This window comes from Schistocerca gregaria, chromosome 7, assembly GCF_023897955.1.
Source record: "Schistocerca gregaria isolate iqSchGreg1 chromosome 7, iqSchGreg1.2, whole genome shotgun sequence".
NCBI lineage: Eukaryota > Metazoa > Arthropoda > Insecta > Orthoptera > Acrididae > Schistocerca > Schistocerca gregaria.
The window spans coordinates 305,439,437-305,464,257 of NC_064926.1; the positions used below are offsets into that span (position 1 = coordinate 305,439,437).

Genomic DNA, 24,821 nt, shown 5'->3' on the forward strand with positions numbered 1-24,821 from the left:
TTTGGAGACACTGTTGGTAGCCCACTGGTTTATGTGGATGATCAGTTGCTCAGTAGTTGCACGTCTGTTGCCCCGTACACATCTTCGCAACAGTCGTTGATCCTTGTCATGAATGACCTGTGGTGCACCACACACTTGCTTCCATGCCGATTGTGGATAGCGCCAGTTTGTCATCTATGGTATAGTTTAACCACAGCGGCACGTGAACTGTTTACAAACTTAGGCGATTCAGAAAAGCTGCCATCCCTTGGTCCAAAAGCCAGTGAGCATGCCCTTCTGGTCGTCAGGTGAAACGCTCCGTTTTCGCATTGCGACAACAACTGCACTGTTTTCTGCGTCCCCGCGGCACACATTATATATCCTCCACTGCTAGTGCTGTCACCAGTAGTCTGTGACTGGTTATTGCACATTGATGTAGTTGGACACATTGATATGACTGACTAGTATGAGAGAGACGAAATACCCTTAGTCTTCAGGAAGAAAAGAGTAATTCTAATTCTCCATCAGGTTGCCCTCCATGGGGTGGGTGCACGCAACGACTGTGGTTATATAGGGTTAGACAGAGCAGCAATCAGTCGTAGAATTAAGTTGCTTTAATATGACATTTATAGTCACAACGCGCATCAGATGTCGACCTGTGTCAGGTCATTATCAATGCAGTGCGGAATTGTGGCAGTTGTTCGTGCTCAAGTGAATGCTTAATGGTTGAACTGTGTAACCCAATTCCAGTTCTATTGCAGGTAGGAGCTGTCTGGCGTCATTGTCACGGAACGGTCTGTGTACTACGTCTTGCTTGTAAAACACTAACAACATGTACTTATAAAAGAACGAAAAAAGGTTGTAGGAAGTGACGTTCGGGGAAGATCAGTTTGGGTTCTAGAGAGCTGAAGGAACATGCGAGGCAATACTGAATCTGTTGGTTACCTTATAAGATAGATGATAGAAACGTAAAGCTATAATTTAAAGCGTTTATAGGCTTGCAGAATACGTTATCTACAACTTGTACCGAAGCGAGACTGCAGTTACGAGAGTCGAAATATGTGAAAGGGAAGCACAAGCTGAGAAAAAAGTAGCGTACCTGTATTATAGCCTATCCACGATGCCATTTAACCTAAATATCGAAGAGGAAATATAGGAAACCGAGGAGTAGTTGGGAAAGGGAGTTCAAATTCAGTGAGAATAAATAAAAAACTTTGAGATTTACTAACGACATCGCAATTCTGTCACAGATTTGGAACTTCGAAGAGCAACTGAAAGAGTGGGTAGTATCTTGAAAAGTTATTATCTAATGAACTTCAACGAAAGTAAAACCATGGTGATGAAATGTGATTGAATGAAATCAGGCAATGCTGTCGGGATTAGATTAGGAAATGAGGCACTGAAAGTAACAGATGAGTTTTGCTATTTGGGCAGCAAAATAACCGACGACGGCCGAAATAGACGGGGGTATAAAATGCAGACTCGCTACAGCGACAAATGAATTTCTAGAAAAGAGAAATTTGCTAACATCAAAAATAAATATTAGTGGTAATAAGACTTTTCTAAAGGTTCTTGTCTGGAGTGTAGCAGTATACGAGAATAAAACGTGCACGATAAACAGGTCAGGCAAAAAGGGAACAGAAGCTTCTGAAATGTGCTGCGGAAGAAAGATGAAGGTTAAATAGGCAGATCGGATAAGCAATGAGGCGATACTGAACCAAATTTAAGAAAAATAAATGCTGTGGCACATCTCGACTAAAAGAAGGCATCGGTTGACAGGACATCTTCTGAGACATCAAAGAATCGTCAGTTTGGTAATGGAGGGAAATATGGAGATAGGAGTTGTAGATGGAGACGAATTCTTGACTACAATAAGCAGATTCAAATGGATGCAGATTACAGTAGCTATGCAGTAGTTATTCACTGTTTACCATTATATACTGGGAGTACACTTGCGGAGAGATTTAAATTGGAACGAATACTCAAAATTAATCGCTGGAAAGACAGGTGTCAGACTGAGATTCATGGGAAGATTCCTCAGGAAGGATAATCCATTAACAAAGGAGATAGCTTACAAAACTCAAGTTCCAGCGGTATTTGTATACTGATCGTAGAATGGGTCCCACACCAGAAACCAACGATGGAAGTAACGATGGAGGTAACATAGAATATCCAAGAGAAGTGTGTTTCGTCACAGTCTTGTTTCATAAGAGCAAAAGCGTCGCGGAGATGGTTGTCATCTTGATTAGTAGATGCTACAATAGAGGTATTGTCTATTACGGTGTGATTGTGTAGTGTAACGACGTAAATTTTGTATAAATGATTTTCTTTTGACATATGACCATGTGCAGACTTCGTCACCAACGTCAGTTACAAAACACTTCAGAATTATTTAAACTCTTTTTATAAGTGGTCGCTGAATGATTCTTGAACGAAACTGTAATTAAAACATCATCATTTGAGCCGTATGCGCAGAATTACGTCACTCAGTCCAATTGGTTTGCGCAAACTTTTTTCAATTTAGATGTCATTTGTTTTTTTCTCAGACATTATATTAACGCAAGAATCTGCTTTAATAAATATTAAAACCACATTGAATAAACTTTCAAGACTCAAACTCGCGATGAACGTTGTCAAAATTAATAATCTTGTCAAATAAATCAATAATTCTTCATAAATAAATTCTCGGAACACGTATTTAAACTTTTGTAGTGTACACTAGTTTATTATTTTCCTATATACTATATATAGCCGTGAACCTGAGCCTTGACAAGATAGGACTGAACATTTACAACGTGATTAAACTTTTTATGACGTCACTGTAGTAGAAACATTACAAATTCTTATTTTTTCAGTTTTTAGAAGCACGACGCAACGACTCGGTTTCAGGATCTTCTGTTGCTCTTTGGCTGTCGACACGCGACGTATAGTGGCCAGCAGTTTTCTCTCTGGTCCCAGCAGCGAAGATGCTGTCTCCGTTCGTTGCGCCGCCTTCTCCGTAAATGAAACATAAAAATAAATACAAAACTGTAGATAATTCACAACAATTATTAATATTACAAAATACCTAAACAAAACACTAAATTAAACTTACATTCACCTGCAAACTGGGCTGACACTGGTGGATGGGTGATGCTTCAATTTCACGTCCCACTACAATTGCCTGCCAAAAGTCCGCTTGCGTACTTTCCTAGATGAGTCAGTCAATATGTATTGTTTCCTCCTACGTATATCTTGCGAAGATACCACGAAGGTAAAACTGTAGGAATTCGTTCTCACACGTATTCTTACAAAAAACCTCCTTCCGCACCTTTCACGACTGGAATAATTCCGTGTGACTCAACTGATGGAAATCTTTCAGTCGGAAGCCACTTCGCCGACTTGATTGTCCGCAACCTAACTAAGTAATCCTACCGAGTAATTGGGGAAAACATTTTAACGTGCACTCAGATCCACATGCCATTCCTGGAAAGTCTTCACGTGATTAAGAGGTGAAGACTAAGTTCAAGACAGAGTGGAATTCGAGGGTTCGATCGAGCTAGAGATAGGCCAAATCCATCGTCTTTTAGAAGTAGTTCATTGATGACAGGCCATTTTTGCGACCAGTCCGTTTTCACTTGTCCACCTCTCATTTTATAATCTAATTGTGAAGTGCTGTTAAGTGTTAGAAGAAGGATAGCAAATGAATCTTAGGACAGGAGACATACTTCATGTGATTTTTAGAATAGTGGATTAACATTATAGCAGGATCAATGGTGAAGGTAACATTTTGAGTACGTGATGTTACAGAAATAATATTAAGAACATGAACTGTTAAAACTTCAGTTTTATGTAGTACGACAGGTCAGAAGTTTGTGGAACTTGTTTAGCTGATGGCCGGACAGTTGTTTGCGGCGCTGTTATCTTGTTACAATTTTATCAAGTTCCGCATATGAGTTTCCGTTGGGGTCCTGTTCAAAGGTCATTTTATTGAGTAAACAGTTCTAACATAATAAAGAAACATAGCAGGTGTCACAATTCGACAGCTAGGCCTATAAACGAAAGTAAGTTGTATACATCAGAAAATCCTCCACATTGTCCACTACAACGTAGCGAAAGGTATGTAAACAGTCAGAATACGGCGCTTCGGTCGTCAGCGTCTATATAAGATAACATTGTCTGGCGCAGTTGTTAGATCGGTTACTGCCGCTACAATGGCAGGTTATCAAGATTTAAGTCAGTTTGAACGTGGTGTTATAGTCGGCGCCCGAACGATGGGACACAGGAAGTCCGAGGTAGCGATGAAGTGGGGATTTTCCCGTACGACCATTTCACGAGTCTGCCGTGAATACCAGGATTCCGGCAAAACATAAAAACTTCGACATCGCTGCGACCGGAAAAAGATCCTGCAAGAAGGGGTCAACGACGACTGAACAGAATCGTTCAACGTGACAGGAGTGCAACCCTTCCTTAAATTGCTGCAGATTTCAGTCTGGGCCATCAACAAATGTCAGTGTGCGAACAATTCAACGAAACATTATCGATATGGGCTTTCGGAGCCGAAGGCCCGCTCGTATACCCTTGATGGCTGCCTCGCCTGGGTCAGTCAACAAAGACATTGGATTGTCGATGACTGGAAACATGATGCCTGATCGGAAGAGTGTCGTTTTAAATTTTATCGAGCGGATGGACATGTACGGGTATGGAGACACCCTCACGAATCCATGGACCCTGTAGCCGGCCGGAGTGACCGAGCGGTTCTAGGCGCTTCAGTCTGGAACCGCACGACCGCTACGGTCGCAGGTTCGAATCCTGCCTCCTTCATGGATGTGTGTGGTGTCCTTACGTTAGTTAGGTTTAAGTAGTTCTAAGTTCTAGGGGACTGATGACCTATGAAGTTAAGTCCCATAGTGCTCAGAGCCATTTGAACCATGGACCCTGAATGTCAGCATGGGCTGTTCAAGTTGTAGGAGGCTCTGTAATGATGTGGCGAGTATGCAGTTTATTTGATATGAGACCCCTGATACGTCTAGATACGACTCTGACAGGTGACACGTACGTAAGCATTCTGTCTGATCACGTGCATCCATTCATGTCCATTGCGCATTCCGACGGACTTGGGCAATTCCAGCAGGACGGTGCGACACCCCACGCGTCCAGAATTGCTACACAGTGCCTCCAGGAACACTCTTCTGATTTTAAACACTTCCGCTGGCCACCAAACTCACTTCACATGAATATTATTGAGCATATCTACATCTACATGATTACTCCGCAATTCACATTTAAGTGCTTGGCAGAGGTTTCATCGAGCCACAATCATACTATCTCTCTAGCATTCCACTCCCGAACAGTGCGCACACCATACAGCAATCTTTTCTAAATCGCTTTGCAACTGATACTGGTCTTCGTCACTACACGGTGAATTACAGCATCATCTGCGAACAACCTAAGAGCACTGCTCAGATTGTCACCCAGGTCATTCGTATAGATCAGGAGCAACAGAGGTCCCAGGACGCTTCCCTGGGGAACACCTGATATCACTTCAGTTTTACTCGATGATTTGCTGTCTATTACTACGAACTGCGACCTTCCTGACAGGAAATCACGAATCCAGTCGCACAACTGAGACGATACCCCCATAGGCCTCTCGCGGTTCTAGGCGCGTAGTCCGGAATCGTGCGACTGCTACGGTCGCAGGTTCGAATCCTGCCTCGGGCATGGATGTGTGTGATGTCCTTAGGTTAGTTAGGTTTAAGTAGTTCTAAGTTCTAGGGGACTGATGACCACAGCCGTTAAGTCCCATAGTGCTCAGAGCCATTTGAACCATTTTTAGAAGTCGCTTGTGAGGAACGGTGTCAAAAGCTTTCCGTAAATCTAGAAATACGGAATCAACTTGAGATCCCCCGTCGATAGCGGCCATTACTTCGTGCGAATAAAGAAAAAAAATTGGCTCTGAGCACTATGGGACTTAACACCTGTGGTCATCAGTCCCCTAGAACTTAGAACTACTTAAACCTAACTAACCTAAGTACATCACACACATCCATGCCAGAGGCAGGATTCGAACCTGCGACCGTAGCAGTCGCGCGGTTCCGGACTGAGCGCCTTAACCGCTAGACCACCGCGGCCGGCCGCGAATGAAGAGCTAGCTGCGTTGCACAAGAACGGTCTTTTCTGAAACCATACTGGTTACGTATCAATAGGTCGTTCCCTTCGGTGATTCATAATGTTTGAATACAGTATATGCTCCAAAACCCTGCTGCAAACCGACGTCAATGATATAGGTCTGTAGTTCAATGGATTACTCCTGAAACGGCCCCTTAGAAAAATTGTACAAGACTATGCTCAAACAGACAAACAATATTTTTGGCGCAACGCAATATTTCAGTAATCCCTACAAAAGATTGGCCCTGACTAACATTAACCGATACGTTTCACAAATCACTTACCTCACAAAAATCTTGGTTACTCGAACTAATGCAATACAGCGAGCGCCACTACTGCCAGCTAAATAAAAGATTCAAACTACTGAAGGCACTAACTACTGATAGGCATAGTTAGCAAATGAAAGATTTTGATAGAGAACAAACAATGTATTTACCTCAATAGCGTTCAAAAATGATAATATATATACAGCAGTTCATGACATCCATTCTTACAAATGTACTGTTTCTGATGGACACACGTCCAGATCATCCGCTCTCAAAAATGCGCCATCTCACTTCCCCACATCCACCACTGCTGGCGGCTCACCTCCAACTGCGCAACGCTACACGCTGTTCACATCCAGCTGCCCAACACTACAATGGCAGACAACAATGCAAACTAGACACAGACTACACACAGCACCGCCAGTGATTTTCCTACAGAGCGCTACGTGGCGTTACCAATAAGAAAACCTAAACAGCCTACTTACACTCCTAGTACCCTTCTTAAACACTGGTGCGACCTGCGCAATTTTCCAATCTGTAGGTACAGATCTATCGGTGAGCGTTTCCTTGCAACGTGGTGTTCAGGAGAGATCTCCAACCCCTTGTACTCTTACGGATTTATGGACAGCCTTGCAGGATACATAGTGTCAGTTCCCTCCTGCACTACGTCAGACGTTAGTCGAGTCCATGTCACGTCGTGTTGCGGCACTTCTGTGTGCCTGCAGGGGCCCTACACGATATTGAGTAGATGTTCCAGTTTCTTCGGTTCTCCATTATATGTTAGGTACTTCGGGTAAGATAGTGTAGATGAAGATGCTTTAACGGAAGAGACTGTCGTGGACAGATGCATGAAAACACTCTCCGTGCTGAAGGTCATAACAAGATGTAGAAGAGAGCGCTTGGTGCAGACAGCGACAGCCGGACGGTGTCTCGCACATCGCTTGGCGTCGCGCGCCGCCTTCTGGGAAGCGGAGCGTCCCTGTGAGCGGCGAGGCCTCACCTCAGCTCGGCTCTGGCTCACGGCTTCTCCGGAAGCGAGAGCCCCGTTCCCAGCCTTGGCTACAGCCAGGCCGACGCCGTGGGAATGGCGCTGCTACAGCAGTCGCAGTTCTCTTTTATAATGAGACGCGATGCACACTGCCGCTTTTCGACGAAACCTTTCGCCTTTTAGGAACCGAAGGCAAGTTGATCTGCTGTCTACACTTCTGTGAGCTGCTCCTTTGCTTACCAAAGATTATGCCACAATTTTTCAGCTAAATGGTCTCTCAAAAAGGACGTCGGGTTTTAAGCTACCATAAATCGAGGTTATTTATATGAAACAAGCAAACAAAACACACCATTCTGTCAGGAAATGTTGAGGTTTAAAAGTGAAATGTAGTATCGGGCATATGACCCTACTAGCCATGCACGTAATCGCTCATTCCATGAAGTTAACCATCATCCGCTCGCACTTTTTCAACTTCGTCGAGGACACAGCGAATTTCTTGTTTGACTTCCAACAAATCACGGGGTTTGTTCTGCTAAACTCGTGGCTTAGCGCCCCCATACGAAAAAGTCGCAAGGTGTCAGGTCACAAGATCGAGGTGGGCAGATTTTGTCTCCTCGTAACGAGATTAGTCTGTCCGGTAACTTTTCACGCTACAAAGAGACACTGCCTCCTGAAGTTTGGGAAGCTGCACCGTCTTGTTCGAACCATAAATTGTCGATGTTCGTTTGGTCCAGACGTGCCGAAAAGAAAGCTGTGAGTATCCCATAATAACGAACTCCGTTCACCGTGACAAGCCCTTCTTTGTACACCATCAAAAAAGTAAGGACCGTTTAAGCCCCCACTCCAAATCTCTCAGCAAACCTTAACTGCCGAAGATAGATGTCTTTTTAGTGAATTATTCTTGGGTTCTCTGATCCCCATATTCGGCAGTTATGCTTGTTCACAGAGCTGTTAAAATGGAAATGAACTTCATCTGAGGAAATGGTGCCCTTTCTGAAACCGTCGTTCTCTCGTTCCTTTCCCAGGATCCACTGCATAAACTGCAGTCGTTTTTCACGATCTTGTAATTTAAGTTCCTGTGTTAACTGAATACTGTATGGGTCTAAGTGCTACTCTTTTGTTAAGATTCTGTGCATTGTTGATGGACACACACACATTTCTCGAACACGGCGGCGTCATGCTCTTTTCGGACCCACAGTAACAGAATCACGCATAACAATAACATTTGCCACAATCTCTGCTGGATCCATCATGGACAGGGGACATCCGCTGGTTACGTAATTGTCAATATCGATGAATTCTCCAACAGCCGTGTAAAAGAGCTGTTATTTTATTTTATTTTGAGAGTTACCATTTTCGGCATTCCACTATGCCATCTTCAGGCCCTCTGCATAATAAAAGTAGTGTATATCAGGATGTACAGAGCTAGCTTACAGAAAGTCACGGGTAATCAGAAGAGCCCTCAGATCTACAGAATGAAAGTAGTTGCGTTAAACAAAATCTCTATGTACATCCAGCAAAATAGACTAAAACATGTGTACGTATTTGTTAGTCATAAAACTATTTAACACCACGGATTTACAAGAGAACACGCAAAATAATTAAAAAGATCAAAACTAGACAGTATACAATCAGGAGATCCGCTGAAACCGAATCACCTAACGTTACCGCTGGATACATTTCGTAAACCACATCAAATGCTGACAAATCGATTCCTCAGACCGAACGTGAGGAGAGGGGCTAGTGTAATTGGTTAATACAAACCATAAAGAAATGCACGAAAGTATTTTTTTAACACAAACCTACATTTTTTTAAATGGAACCCCGTTAGTTTGGTTAGCACATCTGAACATATAAACAAATACGTAATCAGTGCCGTTTGTTGCATCGTAAAATGTTAATTACGTCCGGAGATATTGTAACCTAAAGTTGACGCTTGAGTACCACTCCGCCGCTGTTCGGTAGTGTGTATCGGAGAGCACCGAATTACTTAGGGATCCAAAGGGAACGGCGACGGACCTTAGGTACAGAAGAGACTGGAACAGCACATTACGTCCACATGCCAGCACCTTTTTATTGGTCTTTTTCACTGACACACATGTACATTACCATGAGGCGTGAGGTACACGTACACACGTGGTTTCCGTTTTCAATTACGGAGTGGAATAGAGTGTGTCCCGACATATCAGGCCAATAGATGTTCAATGTGGTGGCCATCATTTGCTGCACACAATCGCAATCTCTGGCGTAATGAATGTCGTGCACGCCGCAGTACACCTGGTGTAATATCGCCGCAGGCTGCCAAAATACGTTGTTTCATATCCTCTGGGGTTGTAGGCACATCACGGTACACATTCTCCTTTAACGTACCCCAAGAAACAAGTCCAGAGGTGTAAGATCAGGAGAAAGGACTGGCCAATTTATGCGTCCTCCACGTCCTATGAAACGCCCGTCGAACATCAGGTCAAGGGTCAGCCTAGTGTTAATTGCGGAATGTGCAGGTGCACCATCATGCTGGTGCCACATACGTCGACGCGTTTCCAGTGGGACACACTCTGTTCCACTTCATAATTAAAACGGAAACCACGTGTGTACGTGTACCTCACTCCTCATGGTAATGTACATGTGCGTCAGTGGAAAAGACCAATAAAAAAGTATTAGCATGTGGACGTAATGTGCTGTTCCAGTCCATCGCCGTTCCCTTTGAATCCCTACGTAATTCGGTGCTCTCCGATACACACGATCGAACAGCGAAAAAATGGTTCAAATGGCTCTGAGCACTTTGGGGCTTAACATCTGAGTTCATCAGTCCCCTAGAACTACTTAAACCTAACTAACCTAAGGACATCACACACATCCATGCCCCAGGCAGGATTCGAACCTGCGACCGTAGCAGTCACGCGGTTATTGAACAGCGGAGGAGTGTCACATTAATGTGACAACTGTCAGAAGCCTGAATAACCACCGTTGCCGACAGACGTGTGGAACCTGGGCGACTCCAATGCCTTGGCAAGCTGCGCTAGGTTTCTCGGTTGAGAATCAATGGCGCGCACAGCCCGATCGAGGTGCTCCCACACATCCTCCATCTGGTTTAAATCCGGGGAGTTTGGTGGTCAGAGGAATATTGTAAACTCCCTGGTGCTCTTCAAACCACACACGTACACTGTGAGCCTTGTGACACGTCGCATTGTTGTCCTGGCAGATGCTACCGTGCCGAGGGAAATCAAACTCCAGGGGTAGGGGTGGGCGTGACCTCCAAGGGTATATGAATAGTTGAGTGGATCCACTGTGGATTCCGGAATGGCGAGATCACCCAGAGAATGCCACGAAAACATACCCCTGACCACAACGCTACCTTCTGGTTGCAGAATACATACACTCCTGGAAATGGAAAAAAGAACACATTGACACCGGTGTGTCAGACCCACCATACTTGCTCCGGACACTGCGAGAGGGCTGTACAAGCAATGATCACACGCACGGCACAGCGGACACACCAGGAACCGCGATGTTGGCCGTCGAATGGCGCTAGCTGCGCAGCATTTGTGCACCGCCGCCGTCAGTGTCAGCCAGTTTGCCATGGCATACGCAGCTCCATCGCAGTCTTTAACACTGGTAGCATAGCGCGACAGCGTGGACGTGAACCGTATGTGCAGTTGACGGACTTTGAGCGAGGGCGTATAGTGGGCATGCGGGAGGCCGGGTGGACGTACCGCCGAATTGCTCAACACGTGGGGCGTGAGGTCTCCACAGTACATCGATGTTGTCGCCAGTGGTCGGCGGAAGGTGCACGTGCCCTTCGGCCTGGGACCGGACCGCAGCGACGCACGGATGCACGCCAAGACCGTAGGATCCTACGCAGTGCCGTAGGGGACCGCACCGCCACTTCCCAGCAAATTAGGGACACTGTTGCTCCTGGGGTATCGGCGAGGACCATTCGCAACCGTCTCCATGAAGCTGGGCTACGGTCCCGCACACCGTTAGGCCGTCTTCCGCTCACGCCCCAACATCGTGCAGCCCGCCTCCAGTGGTGTCGCGACAGGCGTGAATGGAGGAACGAATGGAGACGTGTCGTCTTCAGCGATGAGAGTCGCTTTCAGCGATGAGAGTCGCTTCTGCCTTGGTGCCAATGATGGTCGTATGCGTGTTTGGCGCAGTGCAGATGAGCGCCACAATCAGGACTGCATACGACCGAGGCACACAGGGCCAACACCCGGCATCATGGTGTGGGGAGCGATCTCCTACACTGGCCGTACACCTCTGGTGATCGTCGAGGGGACACTGAATAGTAGACGGTACATCCAAACCGTCATCGAACCCATCGTTCTACCATTCCTAGACCGGCAAGGGAACTTGCTGTTCCAACAGGACAATGCACGTCCGCATGTATCCCGTGCCACCCAACGTGCTCTAGAAGGTGTAAGTCAACTACCCTGGCCAGCAAGATCTCCGGATCTGTCCCCCATTGAGCATGTTTGGGACTGGATGAAGCGTCGTCTCACGCGGTCTGCACGTCCAGCACGAACGCTGGTCCAACTGAGGCGCCAGGTGGAAATGTCATGGCAAGCCGTTCCACAGGACTACGTCCAGCATCTCTACGATCGTCTCCATGGGAGAATAGCAGCCTGCATTGCTGCGAAAGGTGGATATACACTGTACTAGTGCCGACATTGTGCATGCTCTGTTGCCTGTGTCTATGTGCCTGTGGTTCTGTCAGTGTGATCATGTGATGTATCTGATCCCAGGAATGTGTCAATAAAGTTTCCCCTTCTGGGACAATGAATTCACGGTGTTCTTATTTCAATTTCCAGGAGTGTAGAAAGAAGGATCCTTTATTGTATGATTATATGATAGCGGAACAAACACTGGTAGCAGTTACTTCTGTAAAATATCTCGGAGTATGCGTGCGGAACGATCTGAAGTGGAATGATCATATAAAATTAACTGTTGGTAAGGCGCGTACCAGGTTGAGATCCATTGGGAGAGTCCTTAGAAACTGTAGTTCATCAACAAGGGAGGTGGCTTACAGAACACTCGTTCGACCTATACCTTGCTCATCAGTGTGGGATCCGTACCAGATCGGGTTTGCGGAGGAAATAGAGAAGATCCAAAGAAGAGCGGCGCGTTTCGTCACAGGGTTATTTGGTAACCGTGATAGCGTTACGGAGATGTTTGACAAACTCAAGTGCCAGACTCTGCAAGAGAGCCGCTCTTCATCGCGGTGTAGCTTGCTCGCCAGATTTCGAGAGGGTGCGTTTCTGGATGAGGTATCGAATATATTGCTTCCCCCTACTTATACCTCCCGAGGAGATCACGAATGTAAAATTAGAGAGATTAGAGAGCGCACGGAGGCTTTCAGACAGTCTTTCTTCCCGCGAACCATACGCGACTGGAACAGGAAAGGGAGGTAATGACAGTGGCACGTAAAGTGCCCTCCGCCACACACCGTTGGGTGACTTGCGGAGTATAAATGTAGATGTAGATTGTTTGCTTTCAGACGTCCCACACCGTACGTGCACTAAAACTTGGTCCATCCGAAAAGGCCACCTGTCGCCACTCGACTTCCAATTGCGGTATTGGCGTGCAAATTCCAGCTTCGTCGCGATAAACAGGAGGCAGCACTGGTGTATGAACCAGACACCTGCTGCGGAAGCCCGTACGCAGCAGCATTCGCTGAACGGTCGTCGGGTAGGCACTGTTGGTAGCCCCTTGGTTCATCTGGACGATCAGTTGCTTAATAGTTGCACGTCTGTTAGCCGGTACACGTCTCCACAGCCATCGTTCATCCTATGGCTCGTGGTGCACCACTATTGTCTCGACGCCGGTTTTGGACAGCTTTATTTTGGCAACTACGGTATACTTAGACAATCTTTACATACCCTCGATTGCAAGTGCTGTCGCCTGCTGTCTGTGAGTGATTTATGCACTTGACATCAAACAGAGTCAGTGGTCTCATTAATGCGACAGGACCGTGTATATCCTTGGAATAATATTACAGACAATGCGACACTGTACAGGATGGCAGCCAGTCAAGGAATATTTTAGGGAATTAGTTTGAAATAATTATTTCAGAGGCCCAGTGGAATCTTTACAAGTTTTCTCCCAGAGAAATTCAGCCGTGTCTACGTGACACAAGTCGCTTGTCTCTCAAAACCGAGGCAGTTCTGTCCAGTTACAGCTGCTGACAGTAGACGCCCTGAGCCCTCTGCTGAAAGTGCTAGCGAATTTACGCCATTGGTTTTAGCCAATAGGGTGCCCGGGATACCGATCACGTATGTGGACGCTGGAGTCTTGTGCGGTGCAGAACGCATTGCTTCCTTCTTTTGTAATCCAGACCTCTAACAGAACAGATGTCCTTTTTTTAAGGCAGTGCCCTGGCTCTGTTCTTCGCGACCGGCCACCAGCGTAAGTCAACATGAACCGCTTCCCCTTTCGTTGTCCATTTTAATTAATTGTTCGACCCCCTAGACTGGCCTAAACCTGCTAATTTCCGACCCTAGGCGCGCCTTTTGTACTCCGTATATCGAAATACAGGGCGTCCGAAAAATCTTTCCCTGATTACATAAATTGATAACTCATGCTAGAAGTAAGATACAAATATGAAACTGGTGTCTAATTGTTTACAAACTATCAAAGTTTTAGCACACATCAGTAAGCTTCCACATGAGCACCCTTGATAGCACATAGCGCATCTAGGCGATATTCAATTTCCGTCCACACATTAGCCAACATTACTGGAGGGATCGATTCAACGACTGTGGTTATCCGTTGCCCCAGGGTTTCAAGATCTGGTACATGTGTTCAGTAGAACTCGTCCTTGACATAACACCATAAAAATAAGTCTAATGGGGTTATGTCAGGAGAGCGTGTTGGCCCATCACGACCAATCCATCGCCCAGGAAAGGTCATATCGAGATAGGCACGGAAGTCCAAACCCCAGTGAGGCGGTGCACCATCTTGCTGAAACAAGACATCGGGGTGATACTGAAGCAGCTCAGGAACAGCATACAGTTGCAACATGTCCAGATACACTGCAGATGTGATGGTAGCCTCAGCGAAGAAGAATGGCCCGATAATTCGATCGTGCAATAGCGCGCACCAAACATTCACCTTTGGACTGCCTCTGGTGCACTCCATGACCTCGCCAGGGGATTGTGAACCCCAAATGCGCACATTATAGCTATTCACTACTCCACTGAAAGAAAAGGCCGCTTCGTCGGAAAAGGCAGTTCATCTGAGATAACTACCATCGTCCTCAATACGTTCAAAAATGGTTCAAATGGCTCTGAGCACTATGGGACTCAACTGCTGAGGTCATAAGTCCCCTAGAACTTAGAACTACTTAAACCTAACTAACCTAAGGACATCACACACATCCATGCCCGAGGCAGGATTCGAACCTGCGACCGTAGCAGTCGCGCGGATCCGGACTGAGCGCCTAGAACCACTAGACCTCCGCGGCCGGCCCTCAATACGTGATAGCATGTCGACCGCAAAGTCATATCGGCGTGTACTGTCATTGGGCAACAAGGCCTGAACGATTTGCACTTTGTATGCACGAAACAATAAACGTTTATGTAAAATGTCATGGAGAGAGCTTTTCGGCATCTGTAATTCACGTGAGGCCCTGCGCACCGATTTCTTCGGACTTTGTAGAAAAGACTGCCTTACAGCTTCCACCCTGTCTGCTGAGGTTCCTGTTCGACCAGACCTCGGAAGGTCAGCAACCGATCCTGTGTTCTTGAACCTCTCGTACCAGGCTTTAATGTTCTTGACATCAGGTGGATTCCTTCCAAATGTTGTCTGGAACTGCATCTGCACTGTGATTGGTGATCGTGTCTCATGGTACCACAGGACACATTGTGCCTTCTCCTGATTGGTTAACATGGCTTCTTGGGCACTGCACCTCATCCACTACTTACGTACTGCGAACCTAAAACAGAAAAAATAACTTTGATAGTTGTAAACAATTCGACACAAGTTTCATATTTGTATCTTACTTCTAGCCTGAGTTATCAATTTATGTAATCAGAGAAAGACTTTTCGGACACCCTGTACATCCTCTTTATTGTACTTAATTCCCTGTTTTGTCATTTAACTGCAGCCCTGGATGCCCACTACCAAATCCTCACCGCTCGACCTCCTGCAAACTGTCGTCACGAGGCATATTTAACAACCTTCTTCCTCCTTCCGTGCCATTTTACACATTAACATCGGTTGCAGAAGTCCCTCGTAAACTTCCCCCAACTTTACAATTGGTGTTAAAAGTGGGATGTAACAAATATATGCCCCCTTCCCGGCAGGAACTCTTTTACGACACGCAGTTCTAATTTCGTAACGCTCTTTAAAAAGAAATCAAATGTAACTGCAATAACTCTGACGTAAATATGTATCGGCCTGTCACGACGAGTAAAATGCAATGACTGACTAAATTTGTTATTTTCTTGTTTCTGCACAACAGAGGACAGTGGATTTAGCGTCTTTTAGTCCATTCTTCCGCGCTTCCACGCATGCACACGTCTTTCGGGTACTGCATTCACCGGAATTCGGAACTTGGTGGCGGCTTTGCCGACTTAATGAAACACTGTTTGTAATTAAAAAAAACCTGCGCCTAGATGGATCCAACCTATCCACTGCGAAATGAGTGGAAATGTTGCACATCATCAGCTATGCCAATGATTACTTTTGCACAGTCGGCCGCTCACTCGCCGGTTAGATAGTGGGCCGGCCGGAGTGGCCGTGCGGTTCTAGGCGCTACAGTCTGGAACCGCGAGACCGCTACGGTTGCAGGCTCGAATCCTGCCTCGGGCGTGGATTTCTGAGATGTCCTTAGGTTAGTTAGGTTTAAGTACTTCTAAGTTCTAGGGGACTAATGACCTCAGATGTTAAGTCCCATAGTGCTCAGAGCCATTTTTAGATAGTGATGTGTTCAGCGGCTGGTACACATTGGGCGAAATAAAAGTGGCCCAGAGAACAGAGTCCCCAGGTACAAAGACACACGGCAGAGAAAATGAAATACATTACCAACAAATGTTGACAGTGGGGACCATTCATCTCTTGGTAATTTTGGCTCCTGGTCGGAAAGTTGCTGCAGGTGGACCTAAGTTGAACTCCTGGAATTGCTACAAACTCATCCGATCTGTTCTGCTATAGTTCTTGAAGACTGTGAGGGTTGTTGCGATACACCTTAGACTTGAGGACTCACCACACAAAGTAATCGTACACTGACAGATCAGGTGACTTGGGTGACCAGCTAGGAGCGCGACTAGACTGACCTCTGCTAACAACTCTGTCAAAATGGTTCAAATGGCTCTGAGCACTATGGGACTCAACTGCTGTGGTCATTAGTCCCCTAGAACTTAGAACTACTTAAACCTAACTAACCTAAGGACATCACACACATCCATGCCCGAGGCAGGATTCGAACCTGCGACCGTAGCAGTCGCACGGTTCCGGACTGCGCGCCTAGAACCGCGAGACCACCGCGGCCGGCAACAACTCTGTCAGAGGTTAAGATTGCGTAAATGTGCTCCCAGGTTCGGCTGGCCGTTTGGGCAGTTGCTCCATCGTGTTGGAAGTAAGTTGATGTGGTTATATGCGCACATTTGCTTCAAATCGTATCCACTCGGCCGGGCCACTTTTATTTGCCCCATCCTCTCTAATTGCGCCCCTAATGGCCAGTGCGACAGCGGGTAGCGTCACTACAGCATCATCTGGACATTCAGTATGTCCAGGTGACACGTTTGACAGTAGACTGCCCAGCTGGCTGCATCGTGGAGCTGCGATAGGCTGAGTGGCCATACCGTTGTAATGCGCATCACACCGTTCGTGCAGATATCATCTGTTCTTTGCGGCAGTGGATACAGAGAGGCACACATGCACGATATATGGGATCTGGACTTGCGAAACGAACCACAAGGAGGGAGGACCGAAGAATTGTATGCCAAGAGCGAGCAGTTCTGAAAGTAACGATAAGGGCGTTCATCAGGCTGTACCGCGTAGTATGCAGCGTCGTGTAATTGCTAATACCACAGGCAGGCAGCTGCGTGACTCAGGACTCGCCGCATGCCAACCATTACGACGCCTGCCAATCACACCCCTACAGCGCTGCGCCCGACTCGGGTCGAGCCTCGCTTCTGCCTTGGAGATAACCACTGGGGTCCGTGTCTGGAGGCGCATTGGAGGGCGCCACGAAGAGCTGTTTGTGGTCTCCCTGGAGTGAACCTGTGGGAAGCGATAGCCTATGGTGATCATTCTCCGTTAGTGTCGCTAACGGGCTCCTCGACAGCCTCGCGGTATATAGATGCCATGCATCATCTGTTGTTCGCGAACGCCGACTCTCACGCCGTATTTCAGCAAGACAACTTTCGTCCTCATACCGCTGCCATCTCTCGAACGTTGCTTGCAGCCGTAAATACTCTGGCATTGCCAATCGCATCGCCCGATTTCTCCCCGACCGAGAATGTCTGGGATGTCATGGAGCTTGTCGTAAGGACTCCATCTCCACCCACCAATATGTTGGATCTGTGCGCTCAGGTGCAAGCGGCAGAGACCTGTACAATCCAATGCTCCACGTTTTGATGCCTGCACTCACAACCATAGAGTCTCGACACTGTATTGGCATGTACTTTTTTGTGCTATGTAGTACAATATATGTTGGTCCTTTCTTATTTACAGCGCAATTATTTCCTAGATGCTATACCATCTACTGCCTGCCTTGGTGCAGCTCTGTTGATAACGATCAGTGTATTAATAAAATGATTCCCCCAATCCTCCCCGCTTGTCACCTTCCTCCCATCAGTCAGTAACAGTTTGAAATTAATACTTTCCTAGCTTCATATTTGAAATCTAAAATTTTAGACATTCACCCTATTTGACTAGATTGTTAAAAAAGTGCTTTTGGTCTGTTGTACTTCCACCTGTGGTTGTGACAGAGCAAGCATTAAGTCGAGGCGTTTCCAGGTCTACATCTAGTCTATATCTGCAGTGTGCAAACCACTGCGAAATGCACGGCAGAGGTTATTTCCCATTTTACCACTTATTAGGGCTTCTTGCCGTTCCATTCGCGTATGCATCCGGGAAAAACGTTTTCTTAAATACCTAAGTGTCCACTGTAATTAATCAAATATTGTCCCTGCTTGTTATTTATTTAGGAGGTTGTTGTGTATTTCTAGATTCTTCACCTAAAGCTGGTTCTTGAAACTTCGTTAACTAGGATTTCACGGGATAGTTTGCGTTTCTCTACAAGCGTCTACCAATTCAGTTTCTTTAAACATCTCTGTATCCTTTTAATTGTTTTGTTTATTTATCAGGTTCCGTGGGATCATACGAGCCAAAGCTACTTGGTCATGGAAAGAGTAAGTACGTAGTTTACAGAAAGCTGATTAAAGGATTTACAAGCCAAATAGTTAAAGCATAATAAAACACGAAAAAATCATTAGAAAGTATGAGAATAAATAACAAATAACAAAAAAAAATTCCTAAAGTACTGCGATGAGCTCTTGTACAGTATAGAAGGTAGTGTGTCACAAGTTAACTTTTAACTAGGATTTGAATAGCTGGGGCTTATCATCCAGTTTTTTCAGATCTGGTGGAAGCCTATTGAAACCAAAATGTTAAGTAAAGTCGTACGGCGTGAATCACTGGGAGACTCCGAAGTGCAGGTTCAGCCGACTGATTAGAAAGGATTTTTCCTTCGCGAAGTACGGCAGCTGTGTGTGGATTTCTATAAGTTAAGTGGTGGTGGTTAGTGTTTAACGTCCCGTCGACAACGAGGTCATTAGAGACGGAGAGCAAGCTCGGGTTAGGGAAGGATTGGAAAGGAAATCGGCCGTGCCCTTTCAAAGGAACCATCCCGGCATTTGCCTGAAACGATTTAGGGAAATCACGGAAAACCTAAATCAGGATGGCCGGAGACGGGATTGAACCGTCGTCCTCCCGAATGGGAGTCCAGTGTGCTAACCACTGCGCCACCTCGCTCGGTATCAGGTAAGTGTAAAAGACTGTAATGTTGAGAGGTATAGTGTAATGCCGTGATCTTGTTGAAGATTATGAGAGAAGGGAGAGGGTGCTCTTCGAGAGAAGTAGGTTAAGTGCTGGCACGGGTTTCACAAAGGAGGCCGCCGAATTTGACGTCCCCTTCCGACGGTTGGATAATCATCAAAAGTATTGCACGCCCTCACTTCATGGGACACTACGTATAGGTCTGGAACTGAATCTCGGACATGGGTGCAAAGACAGATGATCAGGGACTTCACGCCACCACCCCTTCTGTTCCCTCTGCCGCAAAGGCAAAGGGAAAATTGTCAATAGCAGGCGGCGTAACCAGACGGTAAATTATCCAACTACAGGCCACGCCCAACTTTGTTTAACTTCGGTGATCTGATGGGAACCGGTCTACCTGTTACCGACAGTGTGCCAAATCCCGGCGTTCTATAGGATGGTTAGGTAAAGTATAGAATGCGTGATGGTTTTATGCAAACTATGAAGTATAAGTTTGTTTGTGAAAATGTTACATACTTTTCCTAGGCATTCTATACAATGTGCCATCAGTGCAAAAGGACACAAGATGAGGAGCCTTTATTAGTTAACAGGCATTTGAAATTGAAAGAACAAAACTGCGAAATAAAGCATAGCATATTCTTTTCCGAAAAAAAAGAAAGCAGAACTGAGATTTAAGTGCTTGTTACAGTAAATACTCACTTTTCTTCTTCACAAAAAACACTTTCCATTTTGACAATTTGATCTTGTACATACTTTTCATGACTTAAACAAGAATGTGAACAGAATATTATTACCGATAAAACACAAGGCAAAACTGGTATGACCTACTTCTTGCAGCAGGGAAGGCTAGAGTGACAGTCTGAATTGCACTTAATTTTCTTTTTCACACATTTTGTCATTTCCTGTTGCACATACACCTGACGAATCCTTGACTGCTTCCTGTGGACTGAGACGTAGCTGCATATCGGAGAGGTATTTCGTGGTCAGGAACGTCTTCAATTATCACTAAATTTTTTGGACATAGAGTGACTTCTGGTCTTGCGCAAAGCTGCTTAAAGATTCCTTTTGCAGTTCCAAGTCGGTAACAGCCATCTTCCATCACGTTCATAACAACTGCCAACAGACGGTGTGTCGCCCACCCTTCGTCACCGTCGGGAATCGGAGTTCGTACTGTGGTACCCAAAGACACAGGAGGAATTTTTTTGTTAGAATCCTTTTTCACTTTTGTGGCCTGACTCTCATGATTCAGTTTCGTTCCATGTTGCTTTGGATACCTTTCTCAGTACTGAAGCAAACGCAGCGCAAAAAGATAACCCGATAACCTACTTTGTTGATGTCATCGACTTTAGGAGAGAGATTGTGACATAGCTGCACAGAGAAATTCCATAAAAACAAAACGCCACTAGCTTGATTCACTTAGGGAAAGATTTCGTGATGTGGAGCAGTGAGAATAGGAGAGATCCAAGTTCCATATTACTAGAAGAGGCAGTAAAACAAACAAATCATAAGTGGATCGAAAAGGGGCGGGTCTTCATGGCCCCTCCCCATACCTCAAAAATATAAAAGCACTGTATCAAGCTTTTTATTCGCGGCTTCGCTCGCGTGCACACGTGTCAGATATGTTTCACACACACGTACCATATTTCACACGTATTTGTACACGGACTTCACTTGTATCGCTAGCGAATTTCGCCCTACAATTTCATTTTCACGCAGCTCAATGATATGACGTCGATATCCTGAACTATGTGTTGCAACAATGACGTAATTTTGCAGGTACATCCAGTGTATGTGAATGCTGTCTGCGAAATTTATTGTGAATAGAGTTAATAGTAAAGAAGAGATAAAAATCATACATGATGCAGCAGTTTTTCGCACAGCTCAGTGCTTGTGACGTCACATCTCCAGAACTATGCATCATCCAGCGAAATCATATTGCTGGTACATTCAGTGGTATTTGTGAATAATGTCAGTAAAATGTGTCACGAATACAATTAGTAGTAAAGAAGTAATAAATTGAAACGTCCTGCTTTATTCAGCAGTTTTACTGCATGGGCATGCGAAAATACAGTCAGCGATAGTATTTATTCCTCTCATCACTTTGCGGGGATTTTTATCGAGAAGAAGTTCCTTAAGGATTTGATATTATGTGTAAAGTTTGTTGCAAGTCACTAAGTGCTCTCATTGTCATTCAGAAAGAATAAGACACGAGCATTCACACGTCAATGGCTACACTCCTTTTTGATCCCTACCCCTTCGATATAAGGAAGTCTATGTGTTAATTCAGAGGTGCATTCCAAATTTCATCCAAATCCGTCCAGCCATTTCAGCATAAAGGACAAAAAACATACTAACTCTCTATCTCTCACACACTCACATACTTTCGGTTTATAATATATACAAAATGTTATGTTTCATTGTTATTGTTATTATTATTACTATTAAAATGATACGCATGTGTGGCAGGAAATTTTTGGCAGGGGGAGGGTAACTACCTTCCGATGTATTTATTGCTAAAACAGAGGAATATGTCAGCCTCAAATTCATTTGCATGATTTTTAAGTGGGGGCGTGATCCACCTAATAAGAAGTGGCTATGTAGGACGCAAGTGACTGCAAATAGCTTCGGTACCTCACCCAGAGACCGTAGCGCTATAGTTCAGATCAAAATGTAAGAGGTCGTAAGGTGACCGCTGTTGCTGGAGGAAACGTTGACATTGATTTTTTCTGGCTTATATATATATTTTAGTTGGTTCTCAGTGTATGATAGTTGGCTCTGAGCACCATGGGATATAACATCGGAGGTCATCTGTCGCCTAGAGCTTATAACTACTTAAACGTAACTAACCTAAGGACATCACACACAGCAATGCTCGAGACAGGATTCGAACCTGCTACCGTAGCAGTCGCGCGGTTCCGGACTGACGCGCCTAGAGCCGCTCGGCCATCGCGGCCGGCACCATGATATCAAAACCATAAAAGAGGGGCAGGGACAATAGAAAACTGTGACCCCTACCTCCACTAGAAGTGGACTCTAGGTCCACGTCCGAAACAAATGGATTTTCGAAAAGTAATGTGTGGTAAAAGACATGACTCTGGTCCTAAATAAAGCGATTAGAGAGACGAACAGTACCTATAGCCAGGCAAATGGATCGTATGGCGCAAGGAGGTTCTTGCAAAAATAAGAAAAGACCTAGAACGAAGACCTAACAAAACGTATACAAATACCATTAGAAAATACACAGGAGTGTCATGGATCTTTATACCCGAACACTGAAACGTATGGTTATAGTTCAACCTAGGGTAATGCCTTACGCAACAGTGGATGTGAAATAGCTGACTATAAACTTATTCTCACCTCTGCTTATTCAAAGTTAAATGCAACCTAATCCTGATTTTATAGATTCTTTATAGACAACTTAGTTACCGTTCCTTGGACTCTTGGTACGACCCTTGAAAATAAATCTAAATCTGATGATGGGGATGGGTTGTTTTGGCTGCTAATTATGATACACCTTGTATACAAATTTTGGCACTTTGTGCGCCTTATGAGCCCCTCTCAGCTTGGCGCTCCAAGCGGCGGCTTGTGTCGCTTTTGCATTAAACTGACCCTGCCTTGACGCACTCCAGTTTAGATTACTTCGCGTTCGAGCACTAAACTCTGTAATGGGCCAGAGGGAGCAACAACACAAGGTGCGCGTGGAAGTTCAGGAGCTGTATTTCCATAAAGTAATAACTGCGTACTCTCTGAATTATGGCTCAAATTGTCGCGCGGATTCGAATGCTGGGGCTTATGTCTTACAAGTGTGTTTTTTTCTCCTTAAAATATGAGGTGAAGTTGGTGATGTTTCCTTGTTAGAACTTTAAATAGTACTAGAAGATATTTGTCTGGTGGATTACGTAGAACATGCATTCAGAGGAAGTGGATGTTGGCTGACATTTTCTATCATCTGTTCCCGAAATTGTAAAAGTGTTCCAGCAATTATTCAGTTTCAAAAAAATTTTAGTGGAGTATACTTCAACTATGAAGAAACAGAATGTGCACTCTCACCCGGCAACTCATTAGCAGCACTTGGTTACGAACATCGTTCCAGGCGCATCAAATGTTTCTGTAGTCTACTCATTTCACAATAAATGTGACCGTTTTTACGGTTCCGTACCCCAACCGGTAGGAAAGGAACCTTTACAGTATCACCCTGTCGTCAGTCTGTCTGTTCGACAGTTAAGAACCATTTTTCTCAAGAACGGGAAGATGTATCACGTTGAAATTTATGTTGTCACATACTAAGGTCTTTTGTCCCTAGGCAGCGTGAAAGCTTCTTACTCAAAGCAGTCATAAGACACGGCCATTTATGTCACATATTTTAGTACTCGCGAACGCACTCAACAAAATCTATAGGCTATTTCCTGTTGACATAGAATCATGAAATTTGGCAAGCAGCAAGGTTTCACAGTACAAGTAAAGCACAAAAACCTAAAATTATTAATTTGTAATTATATGGAACGAGAAAATGTTTTATAATTTGTTATCCGTCAGTTTAATTGTTCGTCTGTTAAGGTCCTTTTTCTCAGGAACGGATAAACGTTTCAGGTTGAAATTTGACACATGCTAAGATCTACGGTCCCTTGGCGGTGTATAAAATTTAAGCACCGAAGTCAATGAATCGAAAGATGAGGCCATTTGTCACATATTTCGATATTCGTAAAATCACTCCTCAAAATTTATAGAATACTTCCCATTGCCCTACATTCACGAAATTTTCATTTGTAATTATATCTGAAGAAAAAATGTTTTTTTTTGCCATTTTTATCTGATTGTCTGCCTGTCATCTGCTATTCCTTTTCTCAGGAATAACGACGGCAAATGCGAAATTATACAACAACTTAAACTTTACATTTAAAGTGAAACGTTATCGAAAGTCTTGAATTCCATGGGCCGATTCCATGCCACTGCTGATACCGGAGATAGTCGTCGAGATTCGCAATTCCCACAATGGATGACCTACACTGAAGAGCCAAAGAAACTGGTACAGCTGCCTAATATCGTGTAGGTCCCTTGCGAGCGCGCGGAACTGCTGCAACAAGACGTGGCATGGACTAAACTAACGTCTGAAGTACTGCTGGAGGGTTCTGACAGTAGGATTCCTGAGGGGCTGTCCGCAAATTCGTAAGAGCACGAGGGGGCGGACATCTCTTCCGAATACCACGTAGCAAGGCATCTAAGATATGTTTAATAATGTTCATGTCTGGGGAGTTTGGTGACAAGCAAGTGTTTAAACTCAGAACAGTGTTCCTGGAGCCACTATGTAGCAATTCTGACGTGTGGGGCGTCGCAGTCTCCTGCTGGAATGGCTCACGTCTGTCGGAAAGCGCAGTGGACCTAAATGGATCCAGCTGATCAGACAAAATGCTTACGTAGGTGTCACCTGTCAGTGTCGT

General features: G+C 45.1%; 1 protein-coding gene across 6 annotated transcripts in view; it reads left to right on the top strand.

Moving 5' to 3' along the window:
- The window catches only part of LOC126281577 (uncharacterized), a 280,344-nt gene that overhangs the window by 198,774 nt on the left and 56,749 nt on the right, over nt 1–24,821 (top strand). For 3 of the 6 annotated variants that reach the window (XM_049980654.1, XM_049980656.1, XM_049980655.1), the window contains exon 3: nt 18,693–18,737. The exons of the other annotated variants lie outside the window; for them this stretch is intronic. In XM_049980654.1, coding sequence (XP_049836611.1) covers nt 18,693–18,737 — 45 coding nt within the window. The remainder of the gene's footprint in view (nt 1–18,692; nt 18,738–24,821) is intronic. 6 annotated transcript variants of the gene reach the window in all.